A 27936-nucleotide genomic window follows, 5' to 3' on the forward strand; every position below is an offset into this window, starting at 1 on the left:
AAATGCTCCAAGTCTGCTCATGCAAATAGAGATTTTTGAAGAAAGATGAAAAATTCTATGTTAAATAATTTTTAAAACGAACTATTTTTGAAGTAAAGTTGGAACTAATTTTTTTTATGTAGAATAGTATGACGTTATGGTAGTTGTATATTTAGATTGCGGGTAGAGCAAGTACAATTCTACTTTAGATTTGATGGGCTTCTGGATCGTTCGATCCACTTTAAGATTTGTGCGCTTACGTTAATTTTTGTGTGTACAAATTTTAAAGTGGAACAGATGATTCTATAGTTCATCAGACCAAATTTGTTCTCCTGTTATATAAGGATTTTCATTAGAATCCATATCCTCTAAGGTAACGTAATATTTCTGTTTGGATCACGATTGTCTGATCGAAATTTAGATCAATCTGATTCAAGATGAAATATACGGAGCTGTTTTAATTGTCTTGCAGTTTCTGATCCGACGGTCCAGATCCAAACAGGAATATTCTGTTTCCCTGGGTGATACGAATTCATTTCATCATTATATCTCACATTTTGAAGAGGTATTTGAAATTGAGCATGTTTGAGAAAGAAATATTTTGGAGGACGCATTTGTAATTATGTAGGAATTGCTAATTAGATGAGCTGGTTGACGTTGTCGAGGTCCAGACATTTAATCAATCAAACAAACAAACAGTTGCATTAATCCAGAGAGAGTTCCACGGCTCCGGTTTGCACGTTTTGCAATGAGCCAATGACAACCATCTCTCTCTCATTATCTCATTCGTATAAGCGGGGCGGGTTCTACGGAGATCAGACCGAATTCGCTCGTGCAGATCTAAGTGCAAAATAATTTTAATTCAATCTCGATCTGACCGAACCGAAGTCGTCCGATTCGTATGACTTTAGTACGGATAACTTTAACATTTGTGCAGATAACAGTCCGTTGCGCATTTTAAAGCGCACCCTCTATTTCTAAATACGCACCGGATTGAGTTTCATCCTGATGGAAGTAAATCTAGACCGTAAATTTACAAGTCCCACTTATACGGCACTTGCAGATGATACAGACTCTTACATGCACTGTCTATCGTAGTGACAAATGAATTATTCGGGTTCGATTTAGCCGGCTCAAAAATTCGTGATTCATAAATACTTTGGTCCCACAAGAGAGCAAAAAAAAAATTCTCATATTTTGTGTATTTTATTCGCGAATAATTCATAAATTTTGTTTATTTGTATTTTATTTACAAATAATTCGATCAACCGAATAATTCGTCGTTTGATTCAAAAACACTAAAAAAAAAAACATTTTATTCACAAATAAAATGTGAATATTGTTACTATTCCGCCTATGAACTTCTATTACGAGAAATCTCTTTTAATTAACCTTGCTCAGTTATTGCATAAAATTCGTTGTAGATTGTTATTCCGGACCTTAGAATAATTAATGAAGATGTTTTAAATACATTATATATCTAATTGTAAATATTTTATTAGTTAGTTTCCTTTCAACATGTATGTTCTAGATGCCATCAACACCGAGTTAACAATATTTAACATAAGTTGTTTTAAGCATACGGTCATGATATATAATTAATCATGATAAATGTTATCGTGTGTTTTTCGTATTAAATTATTGTGTTTGGATGAAACACGAAGTTAGTGAGAATAATTATTAATCTGAGTTAACATTCCAATTACTAACGGGTAAGTACTATTTTTAAATTAGCGCTAACCTAAGTCAATCCAAACGTAGTTAATTAGTTTCTTTTAACATTTAGTAGTTCTCTTCAACGCTTATATATTGATACTTTTCAAAGTGTGTGTGATATATGCCGATTTTATTATTTATATTCAAAAAATAAATAAAATTAAAAAAAATCTAAACCCTAACATTATTTCCAAAACTATTCAAACCGGAATTTTTTTTTCCGGTTTCAACATCAATAACTAGAAAATTTTTTTCCGAAAACTCTATCCCAAAACCGGAATTTTTTTTTTCGGAAATGAGATTTTCCATTTTTTTTATAAACTCCTTTACATATATACATATACATGTATTATATTATATATACATATATTATAAAAAAATGTATTTCAAATTTAATTTTTACAATTTTCCCGAATCATGCAAAACTGGGAAGTTATAAACTTTGAATATTTATTTTTAACACTATCTTATGGTATACATGCATTGACCAATTACAACCTTTAAAGTTATATTCATTTATATGCTTACTGGACCGTAGGCCTTATAGGAAATAAAATGTTAGCAGCTCAATTAAATAGAATAGAAAATATAAGCTTATACCTATCCTCCGAGATATTTCATTTTTACTTCTACCACCGCTTTTTCATCGAATATCTCTGTCTCTCTCTCTCTAAAACCCTTGTTCTCATTTCTAAGTTCTTCCGTCGCTAGAGCTAGATTTCGCTAGGGTTTCTCTTTTGATTTCGTTTTTGCAATTGAAGCCGCTAGGTGTGCTAGTTCTGTTTCTTCCCCAATTGGTGATATAGCATAGTAAGTTTCAAGTTCTTTGAGTTGATTCTCTAATTCCTCTCTCAATTAATTAGAGTTTGGAAACCTTATTAATAGAAGAGCACAAGTGTTGAGTCACAGTGAGTTGAACCTATAAAGCTTGTTTCATGATTGTGTTGAATTGACTCAAATATGGATTTGACAGTTAGTTTGGGTAATTATGTTATCTTTCTTTTATTTGTTACAATGCTAAATTGAAGTGTCAAATACCCTTTTCTTTGCTGTACCAATTTGGTACTGAAATGAAATTTAGGGAAAATACGGTTTAAACCCTAGTATCGTACCAATATCTTATTGTACTAATTTTCTTACTAAAAATCTGGAGTTGGAAGTATTTAGTTATTAAATTTATACCTCTTGACACCGGTACCATTCCGTACCAGTGTCTATACTAAGTTATAGTATATTTTAAAGTTTAAGGGTTGAACTTGCAAAATTACCTAATTTAGTGAATTGACCTTGTCAGAGGGACTGAAATGTTTAATGATGAAGTCACTAGCTGAATTGTGTATAAATAATTCAATAGACATGACTCGGGGGAAAAATTATAAGTGTGTTTAAAATGAAATGTACAAGGTCCAAATGAATTTTTGGAAAATCTAAATGCCACTGGATATAGGAAAATACTTATAGGAACTATATGTTAGGTTATAAAAAAAAATGATACCTGACAGCATACAAACTTTAATAAGAGAAAAGTTATATAGATTAGAAATGTAAATATGCATATGATTTATATATTGGAGCTTAGGGTTATATAATTAAGATTGTTTTTATTTTATTTTACTAACTCACCTATGCTATCTTAACATAGGCATAGATCCTATCGAGCACGACTTAGCGAGATCGTCTGAAGTTCTGAATCTAGTGATAGCTGATCCTCTACGCATCTTACGTGATCAGGTGCGGGAGTTCACGGGATTTGTCTTAAATTTTTATTTCTAAGAACTAAATAACTATGCATATTAGCATGTTGAATTTCTGATTGAAAGCATCATTGCATCATTTACATGAGGTAAGATAATAGCATACTTGAATTGTTATAATTGTGATGATTTATCATTTTGGTACTGTTTTATCGATTGTCTGTCCTCTCGTTTCTGATAATTGAATGGGACCACAGTATTGAATTGATTATTCTATTGTTTACTGCAAAGTCTAGAGTCGACGCTAGACTTTGATTCAGGACCCATATGCGCATACGGTGAATGACCTCAACTGAACCCAGTACCGGTTGGGTAGAGGATAATATAAATTGTGATTGCAGGAATAGTAAACTGTGGTATATTGAATGATTATTTGTCACTTTTTGGTAAGGGTGACAATCTGTTGCATATTATTGGAATATATTATTGAAAATCTGATTCACTGAATTGATATGTTTGTGTGACTATAAACCAGAAAAATATAGAGCTGTTAAGTCAAAGATGATAGATGATAGATATCTGATATATGTCATTCATAACCTGACTTGGTAATTTTATAGTTTAGGTCCAAATATTCTGAATAATACTTCTTTGACTGTCTTTGAATGTGATATTGGTTGAATCCCATTTGAATCTCATTCTTGAGCATTTGCATTCATTATTAATGAATAATTAACTTGATATTGAAATATTGTGATTATTTAGTTCTGGTAATGGATTTCTTATAAATCTAGTAGCCCTATTTAAATTCTGCACTGAGAAACGGTTGACAAGTTTCTCACCCCTCTTCCCCCTCGTGGGTTTTTATTTCAGGAAATCAAGAATAAGAGCCCGGGCACGACAAGTGAGGAGTAAGCCGAGTAGGTATAGGATATGCCATATTACCATGACAACTTTTGTATTACTGGTCGAAACTATGTATATTGTTTTGTTGTACAGCCTTTTCAGCTAGAGTTTGTTGTCATGTAAAAATAATTGTGAAATACTAAGCCTTGTATGTATAGAAATCTGCCATATTACTAGAACAGTTTATGTTATCTGGTTGTAGATTTGTAAAGTTGTTTTCTTGTACAGATACTACCATCAGACCCTCTTGTAGGTACTTAAGTAAAAATATATTGTTTACGTGTTTCTGTCTTTCTGATTGATTGTGAATTATAAACAGCTTGTTTAAATGTTACTGTGATGGTAATTTATGGCAATCTAAAATGTATGTTTGGAAATTATATTTCGTAATTGCCTTGTGAGTATATAGGAAACTATGTATTCACAGCGTAACTGCACGACCCCTTGTTTCGGGGTGTGACAGTTTGTCAGGATGTTTTACTTAGTTATAGATATAGAGTCTTGCATGATTGAACTTAGTTATTTGAGATTGCATCAAGTATAGTTTAGATAGAGTCATCATATGAAAACAAATGAAATTTTGAAAATTTATGAAAGAAGAATACTTAGACAATTTTGTTGAGATAATTCCTAAATGAAAAAACAGCATAGTCTCCAAAACGTTTGACTGAAATTCTAGATTTAGCAAGGATAAGACTAATGATGAGCCTCAATCAATGTTATCAGAACCAGACCGGACGTCGACCCGGTAAAGCTCCGGTTTAACAGTTCACTGGTCAGACCGATGGTTCAACTGCTGATTTTTTAAATACTTGCATATTTATTTATAAGATATAATTATTATTATAAATAATTATGTTTTATGTAATAAAATTTCCAATATACATATTAACAATGTACTATAAAAGTAAATTTATATATTAGAAATAATTATTTTTTATTAGAAAATAATATATCTATTGTAGCTCAAATGTAGAACTTATTGTTAGAATTAGTAAAATAATTAAATAAAATAATATGAAATATTTTTTTTATCGAAGAAATTTTATATTTTATACTTCATAAATTGAATAACTACATAGAAATTCTTTAGTTTTTGTGATCAAGTGAACCTAGGCCTGCAAACGAACCGAACCAAATCGAATCTACCCAAGTTCGAATTCGAATTCGAAATTAATTCGAATCGAACCCAGTTCGAAATTGAAATGATTTCAAACCTAACAAACAAGTTCGAATTCAGTTCGATATAATTCGAACCAGTTCGATTTGATTCGAAATTAGTTCGAAATTAAAAAAAATTCAGTTAAATTTAAATTATTTAATTTATTAATAAAATAATCCAGATTCTGATCGAACAATTTTAATAAGAGAAGGATACTCGGTATAAAACCAAAACCCAATTCTTATTCCTCATCCGGATCAAAACCCAGTCAACTGGTTTGTATTGATGTTTTCAGCTTCTTTTATAAGCTCTCAAGGGATGCATTTTTTTGAGTTTGAGGTGTGGGACTAAAAATAATTGATTGTACCGGAGTCATCAGTCATCACGCTGTTTCTTCCCCAGGCGCTGAATTAATGCCGAGTATTAATTCAGTTGCACGTGGCGCACAGAGACAGAGAGACAAAAAAGTTATTTGGTCTACAGGCCCGGATTTGGTCTACATGCCTATGAACTAATTTGGTCTACAGGCCCGGATTTGAAAGTATTTTGGCGCACAAGCAAAAAAAGTTACACGTGGCGCACAACGACAGCATGTCTCTGTGGAAGCGGAACATTTCGAACCCAAAAAAAATTCGAACCTAATCGATTCGAATCTGCTCTGGTTCGAATTCGAATTGAAGTAATTTCGAATCGAACTGGTTTGAATTAATTTCGAACCGAATTACTTTCGAATCGAATTTTTTTCGAACTTTTTCGAATCGAACTCGAATCGAATCACGAATCTCGAATTTTTTGTGCACCCCTAAGTGAACCCCTAATGATCCATATTAGAATTAATATTTAGTTTATAAAAAAAAAATATTGCAACAAATGTTGAATTATTCTTAAACACATAATTGTTTACAAAAATATGTTACAAAATATAAATCACTACACAAAGTTAGCCACAGAATAATATACATTAGATTTCACTTTTTTTCCTAAAAAGTTGATACCTTTTTCTCCTCAAAAGTTGTTCCTTTCCATTCAAAATTGAAAATAGTCACATGACAACAATGGACAAAAAACCAATATAAAACCGGTTTTTTTTTGCTTTTACTCCGTTTTTTTATATAAACCGGCCAGTTTAATTAAATATATCCGGTTCTATTGCATATCCGGTCCAAATAGCGAACCAAACCGTAAACTTGTCCGGTTCCGGTTTATTCCGGTCGAACCGGCCGGTCCGGTCCGGTTTTGATAACAGTGGCCTCAATTATACACACTTTTAGCACGGGTTTAACCTCAAATACTTGACTAATTTCCTTGTATTTTAGTATAATTTAATCTAGAATTATGCTAAAAACCAAGTTACTACCCTTGTTCAAATAAAATATAGATTTTGGAGCATTTACACCATTTGTGTGGATACACACAGGCTTCCTATTTAGAAAACGTGGTCAATATTAGTGTGCTTTGAGATTCGTGCATAAATAATTTAAATGCTCCGAATTATCCACGTTTCAACTCAAAAAGTTATGAGATATCCCAGAGGATGCGAATTCCTATGTAAGTTCATAACAGATCTTATTCTGCGCATATTTTATCTTTTAGCAACAATAAATTCTAACTGAATAAAAATTATTATTATGTTCTATTGGCCGAATAATTAACAAAATGGAATGCCAATCATTCTTAATTGCTTGCATGTCACATATTGAAATATTCATTTCACGGGTATATATGCGTACATGTCCATTACGGTATATTATGTTTTACATGTTACTGTTTTACTGTATATCATGATTCCTAGCTGAGTAATATGGGCCACAGTAGACACCTTAAACTTCAATTCTTTAAAAGCCTTTACTAAGTGCAGCTAGACTGCCTCGGCTAGCCTGTTAGCCTTGGGCCATAGCACGATAATGGAACACATACATTTTGCTGATAACTAACCGGACACTAATTTTCCAATGTAAATTAACAAAAGCTTCTGTAAAAAATTCAGTCCTTTCACGATAAAATTAAGTTCTGTAACGTCCAAACATTGAAAAATTAAGAAAAGAAAATCAATACATTAATGAAAAATCCAACCAATTACAAAGTAATTAAAAATATTCAACAACATAAGAAAAAAAATGCTTCCTAAAGCAAATATGCCAGACCTAAGATGATCCCGATAGACAAAACATACATAATCCCAATTCGGGATTTCGACATTACATACTCAACTATGTCATAAAAGACTCGAATCCATTTTTGTCCGATGGAAACAACATAAAACAAGGTGGGAGACGCTAACAACAGAGTGACAACAAGAATGATGATGGCGAGAGGCAAGGAAACAGGAGCAAGTGTTACATACATTCCCAATCCAAATGCTACAACCATACTACTCGCTGCCAGTATAAATGCATATATTGCAAATGCGAGGGCAGAGGGAGTTGGACCTTCCATAGCATTTCCAAGGAGAGCAAATAAGCTTAAGAATCCTTGTATAAATGCCAAGGAGTTTGCTATAATAAATGCCCGGAATATATGTTTCCTCCCTAGAATTGGTGTACCATGTTCTTGGTCATAACCTCCGGGAATTGTGAAGGCAGCAGCAAATGTAACAGTTGTGATAAGTACGGAGCCCAGTCCGATGACTTGAATTTTCTCCCATTTATCAGGGATTGATGGTCCTACTACATCGTCAAACCACTTAGCTGTAAATTTGTGACCTTCAGTCCGAAGATACTTTCTAATCTTTGCACCATCCACGTGCTGTAAGAGAAAAAAGATATCAAGTTCATAGTTGTAAAATTTTACAAATAAACTACTATTACATATGTGTCTAACAGATATCAAGTAATAATAAGAAAAAAATGCAAAAGGGAAAAGAAACATATATATCTGTGGTATTGGGTGATGCTCCAAATTTCCAATACACTGTACAACTTTAGAACGGTCGAGATAAATTCAAATATTTTTTTTGGGAAAAGATGGTATACAATAATTAGACATTTAGACTCATATTTGTTCAGTAGTATTTTTGGTACCACAATTCTGAGACTAGAAAAACAGTATATCTATTGTTCTTTATGCATCATAATATATATATGTAGAATTAAAATATTCCTCTGGTTAGTATTCGATAACAGAATTCTCATGCAGGAGGTCCTAGTAAGAAGGGGGTATACGGTGGTGCCACGTTATAAGGCCTGCAACACGAACCTGCTGTAAATAGCTTTTTTTTATAAATATATACGTTGAAGCTTATGCTTCTGACCTTCAAAAAAAAATGTAGAATTGCTTATACTACGTGCATTCAGTCGCGTTGGTGTTGACACTGAATCTATTACATATAACCTAACTATCTAATTAGCCAGTGTATGTTTTCCGCGATTGGTAGTTCAGTAGTTGGTAGCAACACACTAGTTAAGTAAAATTAACAAGAAATAATTTTGTGACGTGTCTGTCAATTTAGGCATACCTCACTAGATTCTTCCAGTTGCTTCAGGGAGACTTTGAATGGTGTTAACCCTTCATTGTCTAGGATTTTTTCTGCAACGACGATGCCAATGCAACTCCTCTTCGCTTGCCAAATAGCTCTTACAATTGAGGTGTGCCCCTTCTTTGCTGCAATGTGCATTGGTGTATTTCCATCATAATCCACCGCATTATTCATTCTTCCCACCATTTTTTTATTTGCGAATGACTTTTTAAATATTTCTAAAAAAAGGATTTTGTTGTTCTTTTCCGCTGCAATGTGAAAAATATTTCTTCCACGAGAATCAAACAACTTTTCCAGATCAGGGTACCTTTCTATGAAAAGTATTACCAGTTCAGCTTTGCCTGCAAGTGCGGTTAAATGAACTGGAAATACTTCAGCAGGAAATTTGGTGCGTCCTACTGTAGGGTCAACAGCTAACATGTATTTTACAATCTCAGTATATCCTTTAGTTATAGCTATGTGAATTGGAGATAACATTTCATTGTTGACCTTGTATAATATTTCATGATTTAACCACAAAAGCTTTTTTCCGCAATCTATATGGCCGTGTTTGGTGGCAACGTGCATGGCGGTGTCTCCATTTTCATTTATTTCTTCTAGCACATCCTTGACAAGTTCATAACCATTTTGACTGAAGTACAAGATGGCCTGGCTGTTGCCAGCCCTAGCAGCACAGTGAAGAGGTGTCTCTGACATCTTGTTCTTCTCTTTCAACAGGGACATATCTCTTTGAAATACCTTCAAAGCGAGCTCATTGTGCCTCCTAGTAACAAGCAAGTGAAGAACAGTGTCTCCAGAACTCGTTACACTTTGGAGCTCGGTTTCCACAATCAGGTTTTTTGTGCTTATTAATTGTTGGAGAGCAGAATCAGAGACCTCTATTGTTACCTGATTAGAAAATGTAAAATTTCATGAAAGCATCAAAATTAAACATATATATTTCAAATATATCATCTTCTCTTTGATTGAGAAAATAAGATAGGGGAGATAACTAAGGATACATCTCCCTGACAATAGATCAGCTTAGAAGCATTAAAATCATTTAACCCTATCCATCAAAAGTAGTAATATAGTCCTTCTAAGGTTGCAAAATACTATGAGATGGTCGGGTTTTTACATTTTAGGACAGCTATTTCCGATCATGAATACCAGGGCAAAATTGGACCGTAGAAGAAGCTTTCAGTTTGCTCCCATCTGTCTACTAGTTTAATTATGTCACAACGCAGGCATGTGTCGTCCCTGTGGGCTTCCCTGTTTAGATATGTGGATTACAAATATAAACAAGAAATAGTTTGCGAAATATTACCTGGATTTCTCTTTTTGACTTCTTCGTTTTTTACTGGTTTTCTTTTGTTGAATAATTTCACTTGTTTTCCTTTAGTTACTACTGAGTTTTTTTTCTAAGGTATCAAATTTGAAGCTTAAGCCTCTTTCTATTAATTTCTCCTAGTTTCTTTTGTAAACCAATTTCTATCAAATACTGGTACACAGTAACAGTTCTGGTACCGCCAGTCCATCACTGGTAAAACCATTGCAAATTGGCCATTCATTGATAAATAGAAATAAACTAATATTGTCTCTTGAATTGTACCAGTCACTTTTTCATAAACAAAGGCTGAATATTTTTTTTGGAGTGGATATTAATAGCCGAAATCTTTTTATTTAATCTTTATTTAGTTATTTTTAAAATTGCCAAAATTTTTAATTATACCATTTAAAAAAAAAAAAAACCCTCTGTTTTGAAGGAATTCAAATTCAACCCAGACCACACTAGTATTCTACGGCTCCAAAGATGAGATCAGCACAATGCCGATGCGGCCTGTTCAATTTTTGTTTAAAGCCTTAGCTTTGGAATTTGTGCACTTACGTCAAATACCACCCTTTATGGATGGTAGCTTCGGACCCGGGGTACATAAAAAAAAAAAAAAAAAATGAAATTTGGTTAGCTTGGATTTGTGCACTGACAAAGAAACCAACTCTATATTATATAGGGCTGCATTAGCATTTTGCGGCCTCCTGGCTGGGGCTGCATCGGTATTGTGCGGATCTCAATTTTTTAGTCCGCAGAACGCCGGTGCGGCCTGAGTAAAAACTCAAAATAAAAAAAAAATATATATATATATATATTTTTTGACAAAATAGTATAATTAAAAATTCCGGTTAAAATTGAATCAACAAGTATAATTTTTATTTTAAAGAAAGTGTCCTTTTATTTTCCATTAAGAACTCCTCTGCTCATAGAAAACAAAATTAAGAACTCGTACTTAAAACATCTCCGTTGCCTTTATTGTAGCTAGGAATATTTAAATGGTATCTTTGGTTTCCAAATTTTATCCGTTGTCGGATCCTTAACGCCTCCAAAATTGAGCCATTTATAAATTGATTTGCAAATAGATATAGTAACTAGCGGGCAGGATTTGCCAATAAAAGAATTTCACAGTAAATTAAGCAATTCACACAATTCGTTGCTGTTTTTATTTGATAAATATATCTTTTTCTATTACAGGATTTGCAAAACAAAATTAACTCGTATGTTAAGGATAATATTAGTCGTTATTTTACTCGAGAGTGGTTCCACATGGTACCGTATCATGGAACCGTACCAAAATAAATGCATGGGAGAATTAGAGTGTTGCTTAAGAGTTTAAGTTGTGTTAAGGAAGAGTTGTTTGGTTAATCTTGACTTAGAACGATGAAGATTAAAGTGTATAAAGGTGCTAAGGAGGAGTTCTAAGGAGGCACTCTACTTTAAGTCTGAGTTTTTATCGACTTAAGAATTTGCTCTAAAAAAGTTAAAAGAAAATACTCTAAATCTGTCTAAGACACTACTGTTCAGCTAACTTAAACATCCAAGGAGACTAAAACTTTGCAACCTAACACTCGCAAAAAGTTATTGCATAAAAAGAGTGGGCTCCGTACATATACTTTTTAAGACAACTATTACGTACGCACCTAGTGGTTTGAAAAAATCCGACCGGATCAGACTTGACCCGGTCGAACCATGGACAGCTCCCTAACCGCCCCGACACTATAGAAGCAAGAAATAGTTTGTGAAATATTACCTGAATGTCTCTTGGTTCGGCTATCAATCCAAAACGTCGTAATAATACATCACTGTTGCCTTCTATTGCTGCCATGAAAATATCAGCCGGCATAAGGGAGCGTACCATTTTGCGGCCTAATTTTTCGAAAAAAAATTCGCTTTGGGAGGATGGAGTGGCCATTATACTATCACGTTTAGATTGAGTTGCTCTTACTCTTTTGCGGATGAGGATAGAATATTGTTGAGGAAGATTTTATTGCCGATTTTTTTAAAAATACCCATTTAATAAATAAATTAAATTAAAATATCCAAGTTTCAACAAAATTTATAAAAATACCCCCCCGCGGATAATATCCGCGCTCCGGAATAAATATTCCCCCCCGCGGATATTATCCGCGCCCCGGATTAAAAAATCCCCCCCGCGGATAATATCCGCGCTCCGGGCCGTTTAATATTTTTTTTTTTTTGCTGCAATTTTTTCTTATAAATTCTCTCCTTAGAGAGAGAGAGAGAAGGAGAAGGAGAAAGATTTCAGAAAGAGAAAGAGAGGAGAAGAAGAGGGAGAGAAGGAAAAGGCATCGTAACTCAGGTATGCACTGTTCACGTATTTACTATTTATGTGTATTTTCTTTTCATGCACTGTTTTTATAATGTACGTATACGTATTCACTGTTCACGCACTTTTTATGCACTATTCACACCTGTTTGTTCACTGTTCATATGTACTGTTCAAACACTGTAGAATTACTGTTCATATGTACTGTGCAAACACTGTAGAATTACTGTTCCCAAATACTGTTCATATGCCCTGTTCATATGTACTGTAGAGTTACTGTTCATATTCACTGTTCAATCACTGTTTAAATACTGTTCATATATACCGTTCCTAAATACTGTTGACAATTGAAATTAGTAAACTGACCAAATATTTGACATTTACGAATGTAGTTCATTGGCAATGTCTATTGGAATTTCATTACATTTTGGAGGGAAATTCATAAATGATCAGTATGGTGTACGTTACTCCAAACCTCCAGTAAATACGTATTGGGTTGAAGAAAATTTCTCATTCGAGGAGTTGCATTCGCTTATTTATGAAGCAAGCGGCTACAATAGGAATCACTGGAAATTAGAAATACAGGCCCGTATGCTCCAAGCAGGAAAGTATCTCAGAATCACATTGCGAGATGAAGGAGCATTTAGAGGCCTGCTTAGGAAGGTTGTGAGGTCCGGTGATCCTCTGTTGGAAGTTTTTGCATGCCGAATTAACAGAGAGTCAGGAGCTAGATGTTCATCCCAAAATTTGGCTGTAGCAAATTATCAACCAAATTATGAACCACACACTCCTCTATTCGTACCCGAACCAATGCCAGTACTAGAACCAGAACCAGAAATATACAGTAATTCACCCTAATCTCCACCTTTTATCCAACCCCAACCACAATGTCCACCTTTTATCCCACCTATATCCGTAGGTTCTCCATCCTTACCTGGACCTGAACCAAATCCTCACCCCAGACCGCCACCAGTACATGAAGATCCAAATGAGTCAGAATTTGAATTTATGAACGAGGTACCGGATGAGAATCTGCAAACTGGGGATGAATGGGGGGAAGGAGACTTGGATGATGAAGTAGATGAGGAAGATGAAGAAGATGAAGAAGAATACACACAGCCAACTGTGAGGCAAAATAGAGATATGCCGTTAAGTGGCCGTTCTGAGACTCACCCGTTCCTAAACTTCAATGACACATCTGCTTTTCAAGAAGCAGATGTTTCTTACTATGGTCATCGGATTGAATACAAGAGTGAGCTCGCAGCAGGCCAATTCTTCGCCAACAAAAAGCAACTGACGAAAAAGATCAGAGAGTACCATGTTGACAAGAACCAAGAGATATATACGAAGAGAAGTGACACATCCAAGCTAGAAATTAGATGCCGCACTTCGGGTTGTCGTTTTAAACTGAAGGCAAGAGCAACAAAAATTGGAGATACATGGAAGATAACTGAGCAAGACACGGCTCACACATGCACATCTGAGTACACCAGGATCGACCATGCACAATTGACGGCATCAATTATCGCAGATATCATCGGGCCTAACATTAAGGAAAACCCCACTATGAGCATCCGGAGTGTGGCACACTGCGTGAAAGTTAGGTTTGGCAGTATAACCCCGAAGTACAACAAACTTTGGAGAGGTCGCGAGCTTGCAGTAGCCCGGCAATTTGGGAGTTGGGAGGAGTCGTACAACTTTGTGAAACTATTACTTCTCGGGATATGTGACAAGAATCCTGGCTCGAGGCACCTATTTCGGACCAAGCCGAGCTTCGATAAAGATACAGGACTGGTCAAGCAAGGTGTTGTGGAATTCGTGGCCGTGGCATGGGCTTACGGACCATGCATCACCGCATTTGGTTACCTAAGGCCGGTGATCAGTATAGATGCAGCCTTCCTTTCTGGGCGGTATGAGGGAAGACTTTTGATGGCTTGCGGCTATGATGCCGAGAACCAATTGCTACCCCTAGCATTTGCAATTGTGCAAAAGGAGAATGAAGATAATTGGGGATGGTTCTTACATTGGCTTAGGATTAATGTGATTGGTGTTAATAGATTCGTATGTGTTATATCAGACCAACACAAGGGGATAAAAGCTGCATTGAAACCTGAATACGGATAGGTTTTGGCGGAGGAAGGGAGTGCTGGCGGGTGGGATTCGGCGGAGCAAGGGGCCAACGCGCGGACAGAGGTCAGGTCAGGGTTTGGAGAAGAAAGAGTGCTTCAAGATCTGTGTTTCGGATCTGAAAATAAAGGGGTCGGCCCGCGGATAATTTCCGCGCTTGGAAGCAAAAATTCGGAGCCGCGGGTTTGCTTCAAGATTCGTGTGCCGCGGGGGGTAATTTACAGTCCGGGGCGCGGATAATATCCGCGGGGGGGAATATTTATTCCGGAGCGCGGATATTATCCGCGGGGGGGGGGGTATTTTTATAAATTTTGTTGAAACTTGGATATTTTAATTTAATTTATTTATTAAATGGGTATTTTTAAAAAAATCGGATTTTATTGTGTAGTCTGAAAATCAATACGTGCTATATTTATATAACGTAACTTAACGCATGATGAAGAATATTTTATAGTGGAGTCTGCAGGTCAATAATTCATGTGTTTAATTATATTTAATTAATGTAACTTCTGACAGGTACGTAGCATGCTGCATCAGTACTGGGGAACGAAGCCTTAATTGGGGGAGACTCTAATTAAGAAAAAAAAATCGTTTCTCTCCTTTTTTTTATTTTCATATTCTTTCATGTACTTTCGTTGAAAAGTGATATTTGTACGAATTTAAAGAAAAAGAAGAATTAGACAAGAAATAATCGAAATTTTGGAAGTGCAAGGGGAAGGGAGTACTGGGGAAAAGTGATATTTGTACGAATTTAAAGAAAAAGAAGAATTAGACAATAAATAATCGAAATTTTCATATTCCTCCAACCTCGACGTCTCTTTTTTTTGTCCTTCCATTCATTTATTCAGACAATATTTCTTCGTCAGTTTGTCCATCTTGTGAGTTAATGTCCTTTACTTTGAATATTTTCAATCAAACATTAATGTCCTTATTCTAAAAATTATTAATTAAATGTTCTTGTGAGGCCCTCATTTTTCCCCCTCCCTCTTCTTATCTCTATCTCTTATTTACTCTTATTAGTTTTGACGTCTCTCTTTACACACACACACACATGTATGATATCAGAGGTGGAACTAAAAAATCTTAAGGGAAGGGGGACTAAAAATTAAAATACAAAAATTGTGGCTAGTGGAAATTAAATCCAAGCTCTTCCCAACATTACATAAGTTCTTACCACTAGACTAAAGTTAATATGTGACCATTTATAAGGGGAGCTAGACTATATAAAATGTTCCAAAAAAAATAAAATTTAACTAAATCTTAGTATATATAACTTATATTTTAAAATCATAGAGGTGGCTTAGCCACCTTTTAATTGGCTTAAGATCCGCCCCTGTATGATATATACATAAATATGATATATAGAGTGTGACTAATATGCTTTCGGTAGCACTTCGGGCGAAGTGTTACCGGTCCAAATTTCAAATTTTAAAATCCAAAAAGTTGATCTAAACCGTTAGATGTGATCTATATATTGAAATGTTCTTGGAGACCAAATTTTACATTTTTTTGAATTTTTTTACTATTTATTAAGCCATTTTGAAAATCGCTGATCCAACTGTGGCTTCTGATTTTACTGTTTTGTTAAGCCACCGTTGGATCAGCAATTTTCAAAGTGGCTTAATAAATAGTAAAAAAAAAAATCAGAAAAATGTAAAATTTGGTCTCCAAGCACATTTCAATATAGAGATCACATCTAACGATTTAGATCGACTTTTTAGATTTTGAAATTTGAAATTTGGACCGATAGTCACACTCATGATATATATACACATAAAAATATTGGTTAAATAGGGCAGCATATTTAATTTACAAATATTGGTTAAACTAATAAGCCTCTATCGAAATAATTTGATAAGTTTTTCTTTTTCAAATTACAAATACATAAAAAGATTTGCATTTGTACAAATAATGTTTCATGATAAATAATTCTAGAGTACATAAAGCATTCTAGAAAGCCACCGATAAAAAAATAAAGCAACTTGTAATAAAGTATATCTTAAAAAAATAAACTTACCTACTCCTTATCACTCTCACCAAAATAGAACAATAGAGGGTCCATTGAATTAACTTGATAAAAAAAGATAAGACTATTTTTTTAAGGAAAAAAAAGCACCTCATTTCTTTTAACAATAAATGAATGTATATAGTAAAAAATCTCATAATTTTGTGATGTCAATTTAAAAGAGTTCGTGTAAATACGTTACGCAGCTCGAGACGGTTCGATGTATTAAATTCATGCTGCATAAATCTTCAAAACATATTCTTCAAATTCAAGGGCGGACTTAGAATTTTCATTGCGCGGCGGGCGGGGGGGACTAATTAGGTACTCGATAAAAAATAATGCTTTAAATTATATTTTTCAATACTCTGACTTGTAATTTCTAATTTTCTAACTTATAATTCTAATTCAAAAAAATTATTTTAATTTTGACTCTAAATTTAACTCGAATTACAAATCAAACATTGAGAGGGGGGCAATTTTTTTTTTCAGAAGAAGGCACAGTCGATCGGAACGTTCAGTTCTCCACTAAAATTCAAATCCAGAGAGGAGCAGCTGCCCTCCTAAGACTATATAGGTATGCCTCTGTTCAAACGAATGCTTATCCTCTGCATTAACTCATAAGATAATATTTTGAGTAAATGAATCTCAACCGTTTGATTTTAAATGAAGTCAATTCGACTTCTGCCTATAATATAGGAGCCATTTTATATTAGTACGAATCTAATTTGTATGAATCTTAAACCTGATCGGATAGTCAAGATTAGGGTATTAATGGTCGGGCGGGTACGGGTACCCCGGGTATATACGGGATGGGTACGGGTACGGGTAGGACGGGTACAAGGGTATTCGGGTACGGGTATGGTCGGGTATATTTTTCAAAAACCGTACCCTACCCGTCCTATACCCGTGTACCATTGACGGGTAGGGCGGGTACGGGTACGGGTATTTATTTTATTTTTTTTGCTGTTTTTTTCTTGTTTTTTTTCGTTTTTTTTTTCATTTGTTTCCATTTTCTTTCTTGATATTTTTTTTTTCTGTTTTTGTTATGTGTTTTTTTTTACTTTAAAATAATAAAATATAAATAAAAAAAACAGAAATTACAACAGAATTTTTAAAACATAAATTAATAAACAGAAATTAAAAAACAGAAATAAAAACAGAATTTTAAAAACAAAAATTAAAAAACAAAAATTAAAAAACAGAAATAAAAACATAATTTTAAAAACAGAAATTAAAAAACAGAAATAAAAAGAGAATTTTAATAACAGAAATTTAAAAACAGAAATGGAAAAACAGAAATTAAAAAACAGAAATTAAAAAACAGAAATAAAAACAGAATTTTAAAAACAGAAATTTAAAAACAGAAATTAAAAAAGAGAAATAAAAACAGAATTTTAAAAACAGAAATTAAAAAACGGATTTTTAAAAATAGAAATTAAGGGTTTGGGGGGAAATTTGAATTTGGGGTTTGAATTTGGGTCGGGTATAAGGGTACGGGTACGGGTAAGGGTAGACGGGTACCCGGGTAGGGTAAAGTCGGGTATGGGTATAGTCGGGTACTCGGGTACTAGGGTACGGGTATAGTCGGGTACGGGTATGGTCGGATAGGATATGGTCGGGTATTGGTCCAAAAAAATGGGTCCGGTCCGGTTTTTGCCCGTACCCGCGTACCCGAGTACCCGACCCATACCCGGGCTCGGGCACTGGTACCCCGGGCGGAGGGCACGGGCGGGTATGGTCGGGTATACCCAACCCGGGTATTATTAATACTCTAGTCAAGATGCATTAACTCAACAGATTTCCTTTTGAGTTAATGGAGAGGATACGAATTGTGTTCAAACCCCATCCAACCGTATTTAATTCATTAGTTAAACCAATGGCAGATCTCGAGGTCTACTAAATAAGAATAGAAAATGACTAACAGATGTTGGATGGAGAAATAATCTTCCCCTTTTACTCAAGAAGCTACTCAATAAGTTTGACTTGAAAGCTACGCAGACAAGAATTATTGTTATTGTCACATCAATCTAACTTCAGGAATACGCTGCTCTATTTGATTTTTTTTTTTTTAAAAACACTCAAGTCTACATGTATGTCAGATGGTGTTACGTAACTCTTATAATTTTAAATTTTTAAATTATGTATAGTAAAATTTAATTTAACTTATGTTTTTTTTAATTTTTTATATCATCTAGCTTCCCTTCATAAAATGACAACTATATGCTTATAGTCTGGTGGTAAGAGTTTTATTTAATATTTGTCAAGTCATGAGTTCAATTCTCACTAATCACATTTTTTTTGCCTTTTTTTTACATATTATGTATTTTATAGATTAGCCCCCCTTCAAAATTTCTAGTCCCGCTCCTGAAAACATTTCAAATATGTATTGTGCATGATAAAAAAAATGTATTTAAAATTGAAGTTTTTATTAATATTAACAAAAATTGAATTCTACATCATGTTTGACAATATTTAAAAAAAATGTCTAAACCACAATTTTAATTCACAGTTTTTGGCCCAAACTACAAATTTAATTTATGTTTTAGCCTTCTCAAAACTGCAGAACAAATTCACAGTTTTGTACAATTGGAAATTAAAATTGTGGTTTAGAACTCAAAATAGATTTTTTCTCATAAAACCGGAAATTAAGTTCACGGCTTTAGGTTTTATTTTTATTTTTTTAATTAAACATAAAATGTTATAATTTATTTATTTTTTGTATTGGAATATTATAAATATTTTATATATTTCTTTAAAAATAGATAAAATACTATATAATATGATTTTTTAGAAAGACTGCAACAAATAATTCAGATAAAAATTAAAATATTTCTTGGTGTGTTGTTGAAAAAAAATAAAAATATTTCGAATATGGGTTATTGATTATGATTCAAAAGTCACTTCATGCATCACTAACTGATTAAATATCCAATTCAAAGGCACAAATAATAGACCACTTATTATTTTTTCCATGTTAGTAATAAATCTTACGCTCATAAAGTCTGAAGGCTGAGATTACAATGATTGAGCAGTTTTAGTTTATGGTATTTCTTCTGAACAGAAGTCTCTATCCTCAGATTCCTGAGCGATGGCTCAAACCTCGTCAACAGTGCTCTCTGCTATCTCCAACCTGATCCCTGTGATGTTTGACAGGGGATGACATTTCCTAATCAAATAAAGTTGACAGATGATGTTAACATGTAGTTAAACAAGGATTATTTTTGAAGTAGTTATCTAACGGTAATTAAACCGCTGACGGATATATGAAACTGGATAAAATGATATAGCATGTTGTTATTTCTAAACCATAACCCCCCTCATGCATCATTAATTGATTAAGGGCCTGTTCGGCAATATGGGAATTTAGAGGGAATAGGAATTTTTCATTTGGGATTGGAAATTTCAATTTGTCAAAACCAAAATTATTTAACTCATGAAAAATTTTAGAATATAGGTGTTCGGCAAATGCATGGGAAATTTGTTAGGATGTTGGTTGTTATTTTTAATTTTATAGAAGATGTAATACTACAATTAAAAAGAACTTCAGTTTTTTTTATTTTTTTTTTACAAAACAATAGTTTAATTTTACTTAAAAAGAAATTCATCATTTAAATAAACAAGCTGAAGTAAATCAGTGTATCTGGTAGTAACTTTTTGCCGTTGCACATGCATGTAACGTGTTGTAATTTGTAAATCATAACGGGTAAAGATTTTAACAGCAAGATTTTAGCTCAAGACAGCAATGAGGTAAGAGAAATTTTTTTCTTTGGACCATTTTGTTCATGTTTCAAAAAGAAAATTAATAAAGAAATATTAATGGACAATCTGCATTAATGGATTAATTAATTCTTCAAATAAATTGAAAGATTTACTTTCTTAAAACCGGTGAAGTCAAATTTCATAAAATCAGTGAAGGTTGGATATATTTACTTCCTGAAACATAGACAGAATACAAATTTCTTTTTTGACATAAATCTAATTAGAATAATACTGTGAAGACAATATATTATTCCTTCTTAATTTTTTTGTTTTTAATTATTAGTTAGTGAAAGGCAGTTAATTTTTATCAATTTGTTACACAACAAATTATATCTAATATGTATTATTTTATGTATTATTTTAATAGGTCAGCTATTGAAAATTAAAAGCAATAAGATGTTCTCTATAATAGCAAAATGAGCATGAAAAAAAGAAAATTTCAGCACGACACAAATTATAGATGTTGCAATTTATAATGTAGTAGTATAAAAATAACAATCATTATTCCTAAAAATTTTATTTTAACAACAAAAATTCGAATAGCGTTTCTGATGAAAAAAATCATCATACTAACAATTAAACTAAAAATATAAATAATAATAAATTCATTTAAATTAAACATAGTAGTAATATTATTCTCAAATATCATTAATCTAACGTGTCCCTGTTTCTTTTCTATTTCATCTTTAGGCACATCCTGTGCATTACGAGTTTACCACCTCTAGCACATTGTAAACAACATATTTCTTTGACTTTGAACTAGAAATAGATAATGCATATTCTTTAGCCTATTAATTAAAATGCTCTAACACCATTGAGTAGATCCTCACGAATTTAGTACTTGAAATTAATTAATTCAAGTTTTTTGGTCTCTTGTTCGAATGAAATTGCCGATTTAATGACTCATCAACATCCATCTATTAAACAAAAGAATATGTAAATAAATAAAACAAAAAAATTACAGAATAATTAAATTTTATAAACCATTTTCACATATAATTTTTTTTTGTCTTCATTGTCATGTCATACTATAATTTATTATTAAAGAGCTAAACTTTATTATTCACAGATTTTATTTTAAACTTATATTGTCAGTTTTTGATAAAAAAGCTGAACTTTTTTTTTTGTCACAATTTTTTGTCTAAAACTTATATTGTCAGTTTTCGTACACATGTAACATTTGGAACTCTTTTGACTAAACATGTTAAATTATCTTTATTTAGAAATTTGAAAATTGAGAATTGACTCTCCGTCGAAAAAAAATAGTGTACAGAATTTAAAGGAGGATTCTTTTTCAGACAACAACTTTTTTTATTTAAAGCATGATTTTCCTTCATTAGAAAAAACCAATTAGGATTTACTGCTAACTAAAAAAGAGAATTAACAATTAATTATATAAGTGTCCATTAAAAAGTAAACAATCATTAGATATTAGTTTTCTTTCTTAAATTTGGATAAAATTAATGGTCAAATATTTTTTTTTCTCTTACTTCTTTGCTGCTTTGAGCCAAAAGACTGCTGTTAATTAAAATCTCCATCCGGTATTTAATCAGTTAGTGATTCATGAGGGGTTATGATTTACCCAATTCAAATGCACAAATAATATACCAACTTATTATATATCTTCCCCATATTAGTAAATCTTACGCTCATAAAGTCTGGGAAGGCTGGGATTACAATGATTGATACATATATGTTTACGGAATCCTTTGAAGAAGGTTACATATACTTTTTAGTTAAATCCGGGGATAATCCAGAAATTGATGTTCGGATACTATTAGCAGCTTCCTATTTAATATACATGATTCAGTATTAGTGTGCTTTGAGATTCGCACTAAATAATTTAAATGCTCCCAAATCCCAATATCCACGTATCAACTCAAAGTATGAGATATCTCAGGGGATGTGAATTCCTATCTAAGTTAATAACTGATCTTATTCTGCCCATATTTTATATTTTAGCAACAATAAATTCTAACTGAATAAAAAGATTATTATATTCTAATGGCGGAATAATTAAGACAATGGAATATTGCCAATGATGCTTAACTCTTTGCATGTAACATAATTAACATATTCATTTCACGAGTATATATGCGGAGTAGAACTAGGGTGTTCATAAGTTCACCAAGTCTCTTCGTGAACTCAAGTCTAAAACCCGTCAAATTGGCTTTAAATGACGAATCCGAACCGTTGAAATCCACTTACCTTACGAGTGATGCGTCTACGTATGAAAATTTTATACATTCGAATTAATTTAGTATAAAATCAAGCGTCAAAAAATGTTCAAAAAATGAATGCATTAAAACTAATTTATTAACCTTCTAATTTTGACCGATTGACTTTATACGAAATTAATTCGAATGTTTAAAATTTTCACATGTAGACGCATCACTCGTAAATTAAGTAGGCGGATTTTAGTGATTCAGATTCGTCATTTGAAATTGATTTGACGAGTTTAAACTTGAGTTCACCAAGAGAACTTGATGAACTTAAGAACACCCTCGTTCTACTCACATATAACATGCGTACATATCCATTACAGTATATTCCACAGTAGACACCTTAAACTTTAATTCTTTAAAAGCCTTTGCTAAAGTCCAGCTAGACTGCCTAGGCCGGCCTGTTAGCCTTGGGCCATAGCACGAGAATGGAGACAATTTAATTTTCCAATAAAGTATATTATGTTTTACATGTTACTGCTTTACTGTAACTGTACTACATCATGATATATTCCTAGCTAAGTAACATGGGCCACCGTAGACACCTTAAACTTTAATTCTTTAAAAAATTTAGTCCGTTCATGATAAAATTAAGTTCCGTAACGTCCAAAGATTGAAAAATTAAGAAAAGAAAATCAATACATTAATGGAAAATCCAACCAATTAATTACAAAGTACTTCTTAAAAATATTCCGTACCGTCATAAAATACAAGAACATTAGAAAAAAAAATGCTTCCTAAAGCAAATATGCCAGACATAATATGGTCCCGATACACAAAACATACATAATCCCAATACGGGATTTCGGCATTATATACTCACCTATGTTATAAACGACTTGAATCCATTTCTGTCCGATGGAAACAACATAAAACAAGGCGGGAGACGCTAACAACAGAGTGACAACAAGAATGATGATGGCGAGAGGCAAGGAAACAGGAGCAAGTGTTACATACATTCCCAATCCAAATGCTACAACCATACTACTCGCTGCCAGTATAAATTCATATATTGCAAATGCGAGGGCAGAGCGAGTTGGACCTTCCATAGCATTTCCAAGGAGAGCAAATAAGCTTAAGAATCCTTGTAAAAATGCCAAGGAGTTTGCTATAATAAATGCCCGGAATATATGTTTCCTCCCTAAAATTGGTGTACCGTTGTCTTGATTATAACCTCCGGGAATTGTGAAGGCAGCAGCAAATGTAACAGTTGTGATAAGTACGGAGCCCAGTCCAATGACTTGAATTTTCTGCCAATAATCTGCGATTGGTGGTCCTACTACATCTACAAACCACTTTGCAGTAAATTTGTGACCTTCAATCCGAAGATACTTGCTAATCTTCGCATCATCAAAGTGCTGTAAGAGAGAAAATACATCAAGTTCATAGTTGCAAAATTTTACAAATAAACTACTATTACATGTCTAACAGATATCAAGTAATAATATGTAAAAAATGCAAAAGGGAAAAGAAACATATATATTTGTGGTATTGGGTGATGCTCAAATACACTGTAAAACTTCAGAACATCTATAGTTTCATAGAGTGATTGTAATTTAAATAAAATATTTATGATTACGGGATAATAATCATAATTTTAATCTTCAGAATTAATAAAGAAAATATAGACTAGCTCTCAATTATCAAAATTATTTTAATAGATTTGCTACCACTAAAGCCAACAATTGAATATGTAATTCGTTTTATAATGGCCTTGGATAATAGAACGGCCGAGATAAATAGGAATATTTTTTTAATAAAAGATGGTATACAATAATTAGACTCATATATTATTTGTTTACATATAACCTAATTAACTATCTAATTAGCCAGTGTATGTTTTCTGTCCATGGTAGTTCAGTAGTTGGTAGCAACACATTAGTTAAGTAAAATTAACAAGAAATAATTTTATGACGTGTCTGTTAATTTAGGCATACCTCACTAAGTTCTCCCAGTTGCCTCAGGGAGACTTCGAATGGTGTTAACCCTTCGTTGTTTGGAAATCTTTCTGCAAAGATGTCAATTTGACTCTTGCTTTCCCAAATAACTCTTACAATTGAGGTGTGCCCCTTCATTGCTGCAATGTGCATTGGTGTATTTCCCTCATAATCCACCGCATTATTCATTCTCCCCGCCTTTTCTTTATTTGCGAATGACTTTGTAAATATTTCTAAAAAAACGATTTTGTGGTTCTCTTCTGCTGCAATGTGAAAAATATTTCTTCCCCGAGAATCTAACAACTCTGCATGATTAGGGTACATTTCCATGAAATGTATTACCAGGTTAGCGTTGCCTGTAAGTGCGATTAAATGAACTGGAAATACTTCATCAGGAAATTGGGTGCGTCCTAGTGTAGGGTCAACAGCTAACATGTATTTTACCATCTCAGTATATCCTTTAGTTATAGCTATGTGAATTGCAGATAACATTTCATTGTTGACCTTGTATAATATTTCATGATTTAACCACAAAAGCCTTTTGCCACAATCTATATGGCCGTGTTTGGTGGCAACGTGCATGGCGGTGTCTCCCTGTTCATTTATTTCTTCTAGGGCATCCTTGACAATGACATAATCAATGTCAATGAGTTTCTGGATGACCTCCCTGTTGCCGGCCCTAGCAGCACAATGAAGAGGTGTCTCTAACACCTTATTCTTCGCTTTCAACAGGGACATATCTTTTTCAAATACCATCGAAGCAAGCTCATTGTGCCTCCTAGTAACAAGTAAGTGAAGAAGAGTGTCTCCAGAACGCGTTGCACTTCTGAGCTCGGATTGAACATTCCTCAGGTTTTCTGTGCTTATTTGTCTGGGAGGAGAATGGGGAGCCTCAATTGGTACCTGATTAGACAATGCAAAATTTCATTAAAGCATCGAAATTAAACATATTTAAAATATATCATCTTCTCTTAGATTGCTTAGATTGAGAAAATATATAACATAGGGGAGATAATTAAGGACACATCTCCCAGACATTTAGCTCTGATAATTTGTATATTAGGTTGTGGAACACTCCAATTAAATAACGATACTTTCAAAACTATTATGATCTCCGGTCCATGACAATAGATCAGCTTAGAAGCATTATAACCCTATCCATCAAAAGTACTATATAGTCCTTCTAAGAGCATCTCCAACAGTGATTGCTTATGGATTGCTTATGCTGATATGTCAATTGTTTTTGTAATTGCTGGGTTGTATGGCTATTGCTTATTTAGCAATTGTTGGAAAAAATTGCTTAATAAGAAATCATTTTCTAAAGATGAGTTGGCCAAATGTTTAATTCTTATTGGTCAAATGTTTAATTCTCAATTGTTTGGTTGATTGCACCAATGTAAGAGTGAATTGCTTAATTTTTTAAATTTTCATAATTGCTAATTTAGCAATTAATTTCAATTGCTGGATTGGAGATGCTCTAAGGTTGCAAAATACTATGAGATGGTCGGGTTTTTAGGACAGCCATTTCCGATTATATATAGGAATATGCTAGCATGCTATGCATAGCATAGAGGGCCTCCGTGCAATCGCTGTTTTTTTTATGGTTCAGATTTGCTGAAAACAGTGATTTTCAATAAATCTAAAAAAATAGTATAAAAATTCCAAAAAATGTAAAATTTGGTCTCCAAACACATATTAATATGGAGAACAATATGAACGGTTCGGATCGACCATTAGAATTTTGAAAAGTCGAATATTGAGCCATTGCACGGAGGCCCTCTAATGCATGTATTATGTAACTTGATTAATGCATTAATGAAGTTATTTCAAATAGCCACTAATTCAATTTTTGGTTGGATTAATAATTAAACAAGGAGGTTAGTGGCTATTTCGAATTAATATCCACCCAAAAACTCTAAAAAACTTACCTGAATAATATTATTCAAATGAAAATTTTCATTGCTGCCATCGTTAATTTGTAAAAAATAAACTTAAAATCATGATCTTTGGACTTGTATATGAACTAGTAAGGGCTCATTAGTGTTGAAATTCATTTTTTTTTTTGTCAAGTATTTATTTTTATATTAGTATTTAATATTAATATTACCTGAACATGATCTGTTGGTTCGTCGGGTTGTAGTTCAAGACGTGGTATTAGTACATCTCTGTTGCCTTCTATTGTTGCAATGAAAAGATCAGCCGGCATAAGTAATCGGTATAGTTCATTACTTTGAGAGCTCATGCTTTGGGAGGATGGAATGGCCATTAGGATGGATGAGGATAGATTGAATTAATTGCTCTTACTCCTTTGCGGACGAGGATGTATAGATTAATTGTTGGGGAAGATTTTATTGTGCACTCTGAAAATCAATAACGTGCTATATATATATATATATATATATATTTATATAACTTAACGCATGCAAGTTGCATGTACATGAAGAATATTTTATAGTGGAGTCTGAAGGTCAATAATGTTTAATTATATTTAATTAATTTAACTTCTGACAGGTAGCATGCTGCATCACTGGGAGGCCTTAATTGGGGGAAACTCTAATTAAAAAAAATAAAAAAATACCATTCGTCTAGATCTCTCCTTGTTTATTTTCATATTCCTTCATCTCCTCTCAAAATTGATTTTTTTCAGGGATAATAATTTGTCCTTTCGTTTCAAAAAAATGACCTTCATTTTATCTAAGACAGTTCACCCTTTATTCGCTCGGAGAGGATGATTCTTATATTTTTGAAAAGTGCAATTTGTACGAATTTCAAGAAAAAGAAGAATTAGACAAGAAATAATCGAAATTTTACAAGTGCAAGGGGAAGGGATTGCCGCGAGCTTCCTCCAACCTCGATCGATGTCTCTTTTCTTTTTCTCTTTGTTTTTTTTGGTCCTTCCATTTGTTTTTATTCATACATTGCTTCGTCGGTTTGTCCATCTTCGGAGTTAATGTCCTTACTCTAAAATCTTGAAAATACGTATCCACCCTCTAAAATTCTTAATATATATTTATCCTTCAAAAATTTTAAAACATATTTTTTTTAAAAAGGTCACATATTTATCCAATTTATTAACTATTCTATTAAAACCTACTTTATATTTATAAAATAGCCATTCTTGTTTTATTAGAATAATAAAAATATGTAATTTGTATACACTAGTACAAATAACCTCTTTACTGACTGTTTTTTTTTTAGGGTAAGGTGGCAACTTGCCATCTTACATTTTGATTGATAGAAAATTATTTACAATTGCCCAACGGGCATAGTTGTATAACTAATATTTACACAAATTACAGCGCTCACTCTATTCTTGAATGCTTTAAAAATAACTATCTCTCAACAGTTCCTAATC

At 33.1% G+C, this 27936-nt stretch overlaps 2 protein-coding genes and 1 long non-coding RNA gene across 4 annotated transcripts; 1 reads left to right on the forward strand and 2 right to left on the reverse strand.

Moving 5' to 3' along the window:
* Nucleotides 1–2338: 2338 nt before the first annotated feature.
* LOC144549259 (uncharacterized) lies at nt 2339–4590 on the forward strand. Of its 2 annotated transcripts, XR_013509643.1 has the most exons (3): nt 2339–2505; nt 3338–3426; nt 4263–4590. It is a non-coding gene; the product is annotated as an uncharacterized LOC144549259 (long non-coding RNA). The 2 variants fall into 2 exon arrangements; XR_013509642.1 differs by lacking the exon at nt 4263–4590 and having other exon boundaries at nt 3338–3427.
* Nucleotides 4591–7581: 2991 nt separating this feature from the next.
* Nucleotides 7582–12102, reverse strand: LOC144550684 (uncharacterized). The gene is made up of 4 exons (XM_078298660.1): nt 11995–12102; nt 9260–9820; nt 8912–9136; nt 7582–8202 (listed from the first exon to the last, which is right to left on the reverse strand). Exons 1-4 carry the CDS (start codon nt 12100–12102, stop codon nt 7582–7584), a joined length of 1515 nt encoding a protein of 504 aa, XP_078154786.1.
* An 11279-nt stretch (nt 12103–23381) lies between these two features.
* On the reverse strand, nt 23382–26847 carry LOC144550685 (protein ACCELERATED CELL DEATH 6-like). Its single transcript, XM_078298661.1, has 3 exons — nt 26689–26847; nt 24582–25484; nt 23382–24002 (listed from the first exon to the last, which is right to left on the reverse strand). Exons 1-3 carry the CDS (start codon nt 26845–26847, stop codon nt 23382–23384), a joined length of 1683 nt encoding a protein of 560 aa, XP_078154787.1.
* Between the last annotated feature and the right edge of the window lie 1089 nt (nt 26848–27936).

Source organism: Carex rostrata, chromosome 2 (genome assembly GCF_964058835.1).
Source record: "Carex rostrata chromosome 2, lpCarRost1.2, whole genome shotgun sequence".
Classification (NCBI taxonomy): Eukaryota; Viridiplantae; Streptophyta; class Magnoliopsida; order Poales; family Cyperaceae; genus Carex; species Carex rostrata.